Source organism: Mustela nivalis, assembly GCF_964662115.1.
Source record: "Mustela nivalis genome assembly, chromosome: 1".
Taxonomy (NCBI): Eukaryota; Metazoa; Chordata; class Mammalia; order Carnivora; family Mustelidae; genus Mustela; species Mustela nivalis.
The window spans coordinates 55,302,415-55,315,129 of record NC_139020.1 but is presented as its reverse complement, the minus strand read 5'-3'; the positions used below and the strand labels follow the sequence as shown (position 1 = coordinate 55,315,129).

At 34.8% G+C, this 12,715-nt stretch overlaps 1 protein-coding gene across 1 annotated transcript in view; it reads right to left on the bottom strand.

The window, feature by feature from the left end:
* Nucleotides 1-8,350: 8,350 nt before the first annotated feature.
* Nucleotides 8,351-12,715, bottom strand: part of TRAT1 (T cell receptor associated transmembrane adaptor 1) — a 38,719-nt gene continuing 34,354 nt past the window's right edge. The window contains exon 6 of the mRNA XM_082697413.1: nt 8,351-10,684. Within this exon, the coding sequence (XP_082553539.1) occupies nt 10,427-10,684 (258 nt within the window). The 3' untranslated portion in view covers nt 8,351-10,426. The remainder of the gene's footprint in view (nt 10,685-12,715) is intronic.

Here is a 12,715-nt window from a genome sequence, read left to right as displayed (position 1 = left end):
CAGGTACTCCTCTAACTTGTGTGTTAAAGATTTTGTGGATGTGGGGGACCCTACCAGTGTTCTAAAAATTCATTCTGTAAAGCTGACTTGGATTTGAGAAGTAGGACATTTGCTAAGTGATCTCCACGTATGTGAGCTACTCTCTTTTCCTTCTATAAACAGACTGACTTTTGGCCACAGCATGAAAAACACTCAGACCACTAGATATTCTCTTATAACCTGCTGAATTTTCTCCAGTCCCAGCATGGTATGCTTTCCATGAGTCAGTGGTGTTCCTTTCTGAAGTTGATTGTCCTAGCTATACTTGTTAGTGTAGTTACATAAGATAATTAATTGTTATGTTTCCTAATGAAATATGGGTGAGGATGGAGCATTTTCTTTGATAATTCAGTTTGGTGCTTTGCAAAGAATCAATAAACACGACTTGCTTAAAAATTGCTGCCAATTCAGATGGTAGAAATACTTACAAAATACTTACAAAAGTCTTACCAAAAAGGGCCAAAAGTCTGGAGAGATCCTGCACTTAGATTCCATCACAAATGTTTTAAAGTTTTATTCCACTTTAAAGAAACTAAGACTGGGGCTATCAACAGTATTTTACAGGCAGTGAGATTTATAAAAAAAAATATGACATGGAAATCCCATCATAGATGTTATTAGGAAAATGTCTTGGTCCTATGTCTAAAGGTTAATAAAGATAAACTTAAGCATTTGTGGTTAAAATGTTTATGGTACTTTTTGTTATTCAGTGCTTAATTTTAATAATCTACCAACTACTCCTTCAATCAACTGGGATGAAAACAGAACAAAATAAAAGTTCTACTAATTGTCCAGTTTTATGACAAAGAGAGTTGTCCATTGCATCAGAGGTGGCCAACAACACTACTGATTGAAATGCTTACTCTTTTTTCATTTTGGTTTAAATAGCAAAGATTTTTCTAATTCTAAGTGAAATAACTTTAACCCGCCCCCAAGATAAAGTTGGACTAAATTGAGCATAAAATAAGGTTTTAGCTTTAGTGTTGAAATGTGTGTGTGTGTGTGTGTGTGTGTGTAAGTTAGTTTTAAGTTTTCTCTGTTATGGGACATGAGCATGACTTTTGTATCCAAAATCACCAAAATGATGACTTCTGTCTTTCAAGGTATTTAAAAGCAAGTGGCATTGATAAAATGCTTACCTTTAAAAGCACTTTGATATGAACATTTTATGGTAGATAACTTAGTGTTTATTGAGAGCTATAGACTGTCATGTCAGTGAACTTATATTTGGATCTGACTTAAACTGCAGAGGCTCTTAGTGTGTGAAAGCTAACATAAACAGGCATTATTTTTCAACATTTTAAAGAAATATATTTTTAAGTTGATTGTAATATATAAATAAATGTATATTTATATATTTATATATATTTTATATTTATATTATGGTTATATATTTATATATTAAATATAAATATATATTTAAGTTATTATTAATAATAACTATTATTTAAATATTAAATAACTATTATTTAAAATTCTATTATTTAAAGTCTTATTTTTATTATAAATAAATAATATAAATAAATATAAATATTATATTTATATAATATAAATATAAAATATAAAAATAAACAATATAATTAAATATAAAAATATAAATAAAGTTTTATTATTTAAATAACAGAAATGCAATCTATTGGAAGTAGAGATTAACTATGGTCAAATAGGCAGGGCATAGGACAATCCAAAAATAGGACTCAAAGTGCTTGAAACCAACTAGAGAGATCACTAAAAGATCACTGCTCTACAGAGCCAGCTCTGGACTTAGACTGTGTGCTCAAATATTGAACCTATAATTTATTTGCACAATATTAGGCAAGTTAATCTTCATCACTCTTGTTTTTCTCATCTGTAACATCAAGATTTAGTAGCATCCATCTTTTAGGGTTTTATGTATTTAAATTAAGTATGCAAGTAAGCTCTTAGACTAGTGTCTTACACTTAGCAGGTTTTTAATAATAGTTGTTTTTATGGTGGTTATCTGATTAGTGATTAGTAATGGAATCTTGAACCCCACTCTCTATCATCTTGTGTTTACTCTTAGTTTCTGTCCTTTGTAATCCTGCTTTGCTTCCCAAGGCCTCATTTCTGCCTTCTGGTATCCTTAGGGCTCTGTCTTCAGTAATGACTGTTCAATCTCCTGTGTACAGATTGGTTCAGTAGATGAATTAACAACGGTCATGATTCCAGTGTCCACCTCTGACCCAGGCAGCCATGACTTCTTAGGCAGTAAACTGTGAGTGGATAGGGTGTTTTCCTACAGAGCAGGTTGGAGGAATGACAAGCTGCATTAAGGGAGCACCTCTACTGCATATGTATTCTTTCTTGTTCCCTTCTCTAAATTTTGACATTTCCTGTTTTTAGCATCTCAATATAAATTGTCTATTCTGTTAATCAAGTGAAGGAAAAACCTCAAAGAGAGATTTAAAGAATATTTTAAAACTAATCACCATACTTCTACTTTGCCAGAAATAAGCCCTTTAATACCAAAGGGAAATGAGTTATTGCTCTTATTCTTCAGATTTGAGTTGAACTTTTTGGAACTTTAACATTCTCAGTGAAAATCTCGAGAGTCTGGAATTCATCTGTTTTCTAGTCACAGATTTTCTCTTTATTCCTGTCTGTACGTTTTTTTCTTAGTTGAACTGTGAAAGCTTATAATGAGACTCCTCTGGGACATAAGCCCTGAGAACTGCCACAGGTAAAGTATATATATTCCCTTAATAATTGCATAATGATCAGTAATTCATAGCTTACTAATTAACATTTAAAGGACTACAGGTTTGGTTACAGAATTACACTAAATTATACTAAAAACATATTGTAGAATTACTCTAAAGGGCTATGAGGTACTTGGAGTTTTGCTTCTGTTCGACGCAAAATTACATGTTGGATTTACCTTCTCACTTGGATACATATACCCTCCCACCTTAAACAGCTATAATCCAGACAAAATATATGAGACAATGGCACTCAAAACATTGAACATCAGGCAAAGAAGGACAATGATCTCTGAAAGATGGGAATGGAAATAAGGTGAACTCGACTGCCATATCTTGTCTAGAGGAAGTTTTCAGACCCTGGAGCAGGTAGAGGGGTTGTGGTATTGTCCACTGATTGCCAGAACCGAGAAGATGAAGCTTCATGTCAAGCCAAGATGGTAGGGTCCTGGAGGGGAGAGAACTATGCCCAGAACTCTGAAGATGTGCAAAGAGTCCCCCTCGAGTATTTAGCTGAATACTGATCAGCGCATGCATGTAAGAAAGCTACCAAAAGTTGGGGGAAAGACCAGCCTTAAAAGAGAAGACAATGCCCATGGCTCACCCAAGACTGGGCAGAGTACCTGTTTTCCACAGCCAGAGTAGAACACCTCATAATTCATGAGGGCCAGAGCTGCTTTCAAACTAAGTTAAATTTAGCCTATTGCTGAGGCAAGTCCTTCCTCTGGATCTGTCTAACAAAGTTTAAAAACAAGATTCTACAGGGGTGGCACAGTCAGTTAAGCATTCAACTCTTGATTTCAGCTCAAGTTATGATCTCAGGGTCTTGAGATCAAGTCCTGAGTCAGGCTCCACGCTGAGCACAGTCGGCTTGAGATGTTCTCTCCCCATCCCTTTGCCACTCTCTTTGCTCCCACGCACTCTCCAGAGCTCTCTCTCTCTCTCTCTCTCTCTAATAAATAAATAAGTCCTAAAAAAAAATAGTTGTAATGAGCACTGGGTATGATATAAAACTGACAAAGCACTGAGCTCTACCTCTGAAACTAATAATATACTATATGTTAAGTAATTGAATTTAATAATTAAAAATAATATTTAGGGGCACCAGCGTGGCTCCCATTAAGCTTCTGCCTTCAACTCAGGTCATGATCCCGGGGTTCTGGAATTGACTCCTGTGTAGGGCTCTCTGCTCAGTGGAAAGCCTGCTTCTCCCTCTCCCACCCCCACTGCTTGTGTTCCTTCTCTCCTGTCTCTCTGTCAAATAAATACAATCTTTAAAAAAATAATAATATTTAACAAAAAAGAATTGAGGTCATAATGTTTCCTTTGAGTAAATCTTTACCATACTGCATAGGTTTTTAGATATATTCTTTACTTCATTTTTTTCTAGAAAATCTGTTATTCTAATTACAATTTTCTCATTGATCTAGAAGTTATGTTAGAAAATAATGGGGGAGGCTGAGTAAGTCAGTTGGTTAACTGTCTGCCTTTGGCTCAGATGGTGATCCCAGGGTCCTGGGATCAGGCTCCATATTGGACTCCCTGCTCATTGGGGAGCCTGCTTCTCCCTCTCCCTCTGCCACTCCCCCTATTTGTGCACTCTCTCTCTCTCTCTCTCTCTGTGTCACATAAATAACTAAAATCTTTAAATAAAAAAAAGTAAGTGTTCTATAATTTTCAGATAGTTGAGGGAGTTTGGAGATCAATCTTACTGATTTCTAGTTTCAGTGGCCTATAGTGAGCATCTTTTTTGCAAAATCTCTGTCTTTATAATTTATGACTTTCCACTGTGTACTAATACATGACTAATTTGGTAAACTTCCCAGAGACATATGAAAAGGATGTATGTTCTTTGTTTCTGATGTTAAAAATTCTAAAAATACCTATTAAACTGAGCATGCTGATTTTATTACTTAATCCTCTGCATTATAAGATCATTATTTGCTTACTTGACCCAAGAAGTTTTTCAAACAGTATATTAAAATGTCCAACTATAACTCTTTATTAAGTGTTTCTGTAGGCCTAGGAATTTTTAAAAAATATTTTATTTATTTATTTGAGAAAGAGAGTGTGAGAGAGAGAATATGAGAAGGGAGAGGGTCAGAGGGAGAAGTAGACTCCCTGCCGAGTGGGGAGCCTGATGTGGGACTTGATCCTGGGACTCTAGGATCATGACCTGAATCTGAAGGCAGTGGCTTAACAAACTGAGCTGCACAGGAGGCCCTGTAAGCCTAGCAATTTTTACCTTAATATTGGATATATATGGGTGCCTGGGTGGCTCAGAGGGTTAAGCCGCTGCCTTTGGCTCAGGTCATGATCTCAGGGTCCTGGGATTGAGTCCCGTATCGGGCTCTCTGCTCAGCAGGGAGCCTGTTTCCTCCTCTCTCTCTCTCTCTGTCTGCCTCTCTGCCTACTTGTGATCTCTGTCTGTCAAATAAATAAATAAAATCTTTAAAAAAATATATTGGATATATATTCTGTATTGTACATATATAAATGTATAATATTAATTGATACATTGTTTGTAGCTTTTACACAGACTTTTAAGTTACATAATAAAGTACCCCATCTTAAAAAAATACTAGGAATTTTAAAATGTAAGAAAATATAACCCATAATGAGGGAAATCTTTGGGTTGAAACTCAGAATGACAGAGAGTCTGGGTGGCTCAGTGGGTTAAAGTCTCTGCCTTCGGATCAGTTCATGATCTCGTGGGGCTCTCTGCTCAGCAGGGAGCCTGCTTCCTCCCTCTCTCTCTGCCTGCCTCTCTGCCTACTTGGGATCTCTGTCTGTCAAATAAATAAATAAAATCTTTAAAAAAAGAAGAATGACAGAGATGATAGAATTAACAAATAAAAACATTATAACAGTTGTTAAAACTACACGCAATATGTTCAAGAAGTAAGAAGAAAGGTTAGACATGTATGATAGAGATGTGAAAAATGAAGAAAAAATTACTCGAGCTGAATTTATAAAGATAAAAACAAATTATCTGAGATTAAAAAGTATCCATCTTGGATTACTGGCAGATAAACATTTTAGAAGCAAACACTAGTGACCTTGAAGACATAGCAAAAGAAACTACCCAATATGGAACACAGAGAAAAGATTGAAATAAACATATCAGTGGAATGTGGGAGATTTGCAAGTGATTGAAGATCTTGAAAATGAGTTGTGGGCTGGGAACAGGAAAAATATTTAAAGAAATATTGGTTTTCTCCATATTTAATGAAAACTATAAATACACAGATTCAAGATGATCGACAATCTCCTAACACAAGACATAAAAACAAATGAACAAAAACTACTCCAAGGCATATTGTTTAAAATCAGTGAGGAGGAAAATCTTAAAACAATCAGAGAAAATAAATAACAGAGGGACAAAGACAAATATGACACTAGAGTTTTTCTTCAGAAAAATGTAACTGAGAAAACAGTAAAGCCATTTCTTTAAAATACTGAAAGAAATATATAGTCAACTCAATCATAAATTTTTTTACCCAGAGAAAATATCTTTCAAAAATGAAGGAAAGTAGAGGCTTTTTCAGATATGTAAGAGCTGGAGGAATTAATCACCAGCAGACTTGTTCTAAAAAAAATGTTTAAGAAAGTCCCTTAAGCTGAAGAATAATGATACTAGCTAGATAGGAGCTTGGATCTACACAAAGGATTGAAGAGTTCTGGAAATGTTAAATACAGGGATAAACAGAACAATATTTATTTTTATTTAAATCTTTAAAAAAGAGAATTGGCCTTATTAAAGGAAATAACATGGATAAGTCCTTATTAAGAGAAAAATAATAACAATGTGTAAAATAAAGAAAACCCAGAGCACAAAAGTCAGAATAGAATTGCACCATTTTAAGGTTCTTTTACTATACCAAAGTAGTAGTATATCACTTGAATGTAGACTGTGATAAGTTAAAGGTGTTTTTCATAGGGGTGCCTGGTGTGGCTCAGTCAGTTTAGCCTCTGCCTTTGGTTCATGATCCCAGAGTCCTGGGATGGAGCCCCATGTGGGTCTCCCTCCCCAACGAGGAGCCTACTTTTCCCTTTTCTCCCTGCTCTCTCTTGCTATCTCTTTCTCTCTCCATAACGAAATAAAATCTTTTTGAAAAAGATGTTTATTATAAACCCCAAGCAATCAGTAAAATGACACAACAAACTTCTAACTAATAATCTATCAATGAAGATAAAATAGAGTCATAAAAATATACCAATGTACAGTTGGCCCTTGAACTGCATGGGTTTGGTTATATGAAGTTTTTTTTTTGATATAAAGTATAGTATTGTAACTATATTTTCTCTTTCTTGCAATTTTCTTAATATTTTCTTGGGTTTATTTTATTGTAAGAATCTAGTATGTAATACACACAACATACAAAATACATGTTAATAGACTGTTTAAATTTATTGGTAAAGCTTTCAGTCAATAGGAGGCTATTAGTGGTTAAGTTTTGGGGGCGTCAAAAGTTTTATGTTGGTTTTTCACTGTGTTGGAGGTTGTGCCTCTAACTTTTGTATTATTCATGTATCAATATATAGATATATAGAGAAGATATAGAAGAAGTCATAAAAAAATAGAAAGGATGAATGAAAAATAGAAAACAAATAGAAAAGAGAGATCAAGAGTATTGCTTTGAACCCAACCGTATCAATAACTGAATTAAAGGAGAGTGGTCTAAACAGTCCAATTAAATGTCATAGATTATCAGATTGGATTAAAAAAAGCAAAATAAACTATATGCCAGATTGGATTAAAAAAAGCAAAATAAACTATATGCTGCCTATAAAAATGCCTTTTAAATAGAGAGCATATAGAAGACTTGAAAAGCTTTATCAACCAAGTTAACCTAATTGACATTTATAGAATATTCTATCTAATAAAAATAGACTATGCATTCTTTTCAAGTGCGTATCATCATTCACCAAGATAGACTGTATTCTGGGTATTAAAGGAAGGCTCAATAAATTTAGGATTCAAATCATATGCTTTCTTTTCACAATGGAATTAAATTCAAAATCAATAACAAAAAAGATCTGGAAACTCTTCAAATACTTGGAAATTAAATAACACACTTCTAAACAACCAATAGGCCAAAGAAGGAACCAAAGGGAAATTACAAATACTTGAAATTAAAATAACAACACAATATATCAAAATTTGTGGAAGATTTGTGAAACCAGATGTCCATTTTAGACAAGAAGAAAAGTCTCATTACCGACCTCAGCTTCTACCTTGAGAAGCTAAAAAAGAACAGATGAAAACACAATAAACAGAAGAAATAATATAGATCAGAGGGCAAATTGATGAAACAGAAAATATAAAAACAGTAGAAAGATTATGTGAATGGTGAGTGGTTCTTTGAGGAAGGAAAAAAGTTGATAAATCTCTATCTAGACAGATGGGTGGCGGGGAGAAGCAAATCCCCAGTATCAAAGAGAAGTTAAATCACCAGATTCTATAGATATTAAAAGGACAGTATGGGAATATTTTTAACAACTTCATGCTAATAAATTAAACAACTTAGATGAGAGGGACACACTCCCCCAAAGATACAAACTAGCACATTCACTCAACAGGAAATAGATGACTTGAATAGTCTTTTATTCATTAAGGAATATAGATTTCCCATTAGAAACCTTCCAAATTATCAGTTGTCAAGTACATTTGAAACATAAAACTCAAAATATTGAGTGGAATTCAAATGATATAAACCAGAGGCAAAAATTCAAATATCTTTAGGTGCTAGGTAAATAATGCAAGTGAAGGATGAGATTAGTTATGGGAAAAAGTAACTGCCAAATATACAGTCAAACTTTATTTTTACTAAATCATGGTATGTATAAAAATGTAACACAAATGTATAATAGCAAATATTTTGAAAATTTAAAGTTGATATATACTTATTATTTCTTATGTTTTTATACTTCTTCTCTAGAATTGGAAACCCAATTCTTTTCTTCTGCCCTTAGACATTAAGAGTTTTTAGATTTTTTTTCATGGCATTGTGGACAACTTCAGAGATTTTAGTTTAGCACTGGCATTTAATTTTATGCCAGTTCATAACGGAAAACAATTACTGACAGAAGTTGGTACTTCCAAGTATGGACAGAGTTCTTCCACAACATGCTCTTCCTTCCTCTCTCTCTTTCCATGGGTGGCTCCTCATTGTTCAGTGCTCAGAATTAAAATTTTCTCTTCAGAGATGCCCTTCTCTCCATCATTATTTCTCATTCTTGTATTTTCTTAGTTATATATTTTTTTACTAGTACTGATACTCTATTAACCTGATACTCATCTTTTCTACCCATTTATAACTCCATGGGAGCAGGGCCTACCTTGTTTTACCTCGGTTTCCCTCACTGTACATGACTTCTAACTTAGTGCCTCTGCTACACTAGGAACTCAACAAAGAACTGAAGAAAGAATGAATAAAATCCACTAGGCTGTGGTTAGAGGGAAGGACAGCTCACATGTATACTTCCTTGGTCAGTGATGACTTGAGACCCAATTAAACTTCTATTCCAAATAGAAAAATAACAGAGAGGTTTTTTTTTTTTTTTTTAAATTTTGGGGGGGCAGTTTAGGAATTTAAATTGGACACATAACTTGACCAAACTCTTGGCCTTTTAGAAATATATTCAATGGAGACTCACTATGTACACCTTTTAAAGCAACAGTTCTTTTCCTAGGCATTTAGCCTTGAGAAGTCAGGTAAGTGTGTAAGCACCGGTGGGGATGCATTCTCACTGCAATATTATTTGTAAAAGTGAAAAACAGAACTTGGAAATGAGCTAAATGTACTTTCAAATTATTTGAATAAATTCTAATGTAGTCATCAATGAGATGCTATGCAGGCATTAAAATGATAATGTATAACTGTATTTAGTTATAGTAAAAAAAAAACAAGGAAAATAAATCTCCAATATATTAAGTGGAAAAAGTTTAAATAATATGTATAAAATAGTCACTCCCTTTTCTTGGTAAAAAAGAAAAAAAAGAAAGAAAACTGATGTATGCATGTATATAGGGATAGTTGCTCATTGTAATTATCTCTGGCTAGTGTGATATCCAACTTCTTTTGTATATTTGTCTATCGTTATAGGGAACATGCACTAACTTTATAATAATTTTTAAAAGCAATAAAGATACTTCCATTTTGGAACAATTCTTCTTAAGAAGATTCTTGCACTTCTTGTAGGAATGTATTTAATGTCCTAGGTCTTTCGATCAGAAACTTCTTTCAATTAATTGATGTTACGTGGATGAAAAAGGATGAAATATTTTTTTAAAAGGTGGCTTTTATTTTTCTTTCAATGTGTTCTAGAATATACTTGTGCTTAAAACATTTGTTTTGTTTGTTTTATTTCTCTGAGTATTCAGTGTTGTTGGTGAAGTTATGACTCCATAATTGGGCTCCATGTGCAGACTTGACTTTTACATTTTACGACTTAGGCATTTGTTAAGCAAATTCAAATAACTTGTTTTCATGGCATTACGTTTGGTGTGCAAGAACATAAGCTCTGGATAAGAGGTCAGCCACCATCTCACTAACAAATGATGTAGATCGACACCCTTCCAAATCATGCCGTGTCGTATACGGATTTTGTTGGCTTTAACATCTCCAGTAAGAGCTGGATTATTGAGCTCGATCACAGTCCATCTAGTTTATAGATTCTTTCTTCGCACGAATCAATCCAAACAATCGGATGGGATCATCATGAACATTTTCCTCTATTTCCTGGCTCTCAAGTGGGAAATTGTCTACCGAAGTGATCTTGGAAAGGCTGGCATCCCCTGCGTGTAACTGCCCATCTTCATCCTTGTCTAACAAATTACTGTTCTCCTTCTTGGGCATCCTGCTCTTCCCCCCACAGCTGTGATCCAGTGAGGCATAGAGCATCTGTCCTTCCTCGGTTGCCTAAAAAGAAAGTCATGTTCATTTTTTAGTGTTATCTTATTCTTGGACGACTGCTGGGAATTTCTAAGATCTGTGAAAAACAAGCAGCTGTTTTCTGGGCTTTGACTACCTTGTTTTGCCAAATTGGTCAGGTAGGATGACAACAAAAAACAATAGTCCACCAAGACTTTTGAGTATAAAAATGCTTAGATTAAACTTTTGTGTGTGTATTTTTATTTGTTTCTTATACACAAAATATACATGAATATTTGATTTTTTAAACAATTTTATTTATGTATTTACTTATTTGTCAGAGAGAGTGTGCACACACAGCAGATTCCCTCCTTGTGCATCAGGCAGGAGCCCGACGTAGGACTTGATCCCAGGGCCCCGGGATCATGACCTGAGCTAAAGGTAGACACTTAACCAACTGAGCCACCCAGGCTTCCCATGCACAAGCATATAGATGGACTCTCACAAGACTCTCCCCCTGCCTTCACCTTAGGTACCTCTTGCCCTGTGTTGCTTTCATCAAGTGACAATACTCAATTGGTTAAACCAGAACAAGCATAATAGGAAAGAATTAAATGAATCTCAAAATCTACTTTGCATATGTTTAATAACTGGTCATTTGATGGTACCGACAAGAGTCCCCACTTTTTCTACATTTCTTGAGATTTAGAAGTATAAAGTACAAAGATTCAGAAGTATCAAGATGACAATATCCATTTCTGTGACTGGCATCTGGCAAGAATTATAGTTTTCCATCTTCCCCCATTATTTTCTTCTTGCCTGCCAGGCTACAGGTTCCCTTTGAGGTCATTTTAGGCTGGACTTAGAGATCTTTATTTCTGTACTTATAACTAAAAGCATTTCCAATAATGTATGTTTGGTCAACAGTTGGTCAACTTTATCAAGTGCTGCAGAATTCAAAGAATGTGAGTCCTGGGAAAGGATCACAGATTGTACACAAGTCACTTGTGACTTCCAGAGTGTGGTTTCAGCTGAGTGTATGGGTGGAAAAAATATAGCCAGGAGTAAAAGAATGTGTATCTATGAAAACAGTCAAGGAAAGTAAGAATTAGCTTAAGAATCAGAGAGAAACACAGGTAGAAGTCAAATTTTGTTGTTTTTGTTTTTGTTTTTAAGTATTGGGATGATTTGTGCAGATTGGTAGGTAAATAGTAATGATTCTTTAAAGAAAAGATTGAAAATGGAGACAATTAATTGAAGGTGCAAGATCTTGAAAGCAGTAGAGGAAATGATCAAGAGCGTAAGTTGTTATTGGCTTGGAAAAGGAGAGTGGGTACTTCTGACATAGGAGGGAAAGGTTAAGATTGGTGGGAGAGGGGCGCCTGGGTGGCTCAGTGGGTGAAGCCTCTGCCTTCAGCTCAGGTCATGATCTCAGGGTCCTGGGATTGAGTCCCGTATGGGGCTCTCTGCTGAGCGGGGAGTCTGCTTCCCGCCCCCCTCCGCCTGCCTCTCTGCCTACTTGTGATCTGTCTCTCTCACTGTCAAATAAATAAATAAAATCTTAAAAAAAAAAAAAAGATTGGTGGGAGACTGGGACATGAAGAGGAGAGGAATAAGCTCACAATTGTGCCCCTCACTTTGTCTTATGATACAGGAACTCTATGGACTCATTTTCTTAATCAGGTTTCCTGATGAACTCTTCCTAGTTGATGGTAGACGTAGATATTGAAATTACAGCTTCTGAACTGTGCCTATCATTTTTAAAGGGCAAGGAGCTGATTTCTTTTTCCAACAAACAGATATTTTACCCACAAAGTTCTCTGCATAATATAGAGCGCTCTTGTAATTGACCAAAGTATGTCTTGTAGTAGCAAACTGGGTAGTGATTTTGAAGATCATGATCATTCTAATAAAATGGAATTGAGCAAATATAAAGAAATTATGTTTAATTTGTGAAACTAAATGTGTGAGAAGGATGTAATACAATAAAAAGTAATATCCTTAGAAGTATCTTTAAATACATAATTTATAAAATAGCAGACTTTTAAGACATTTTAAGCTTTGCACAATTTCCACTTG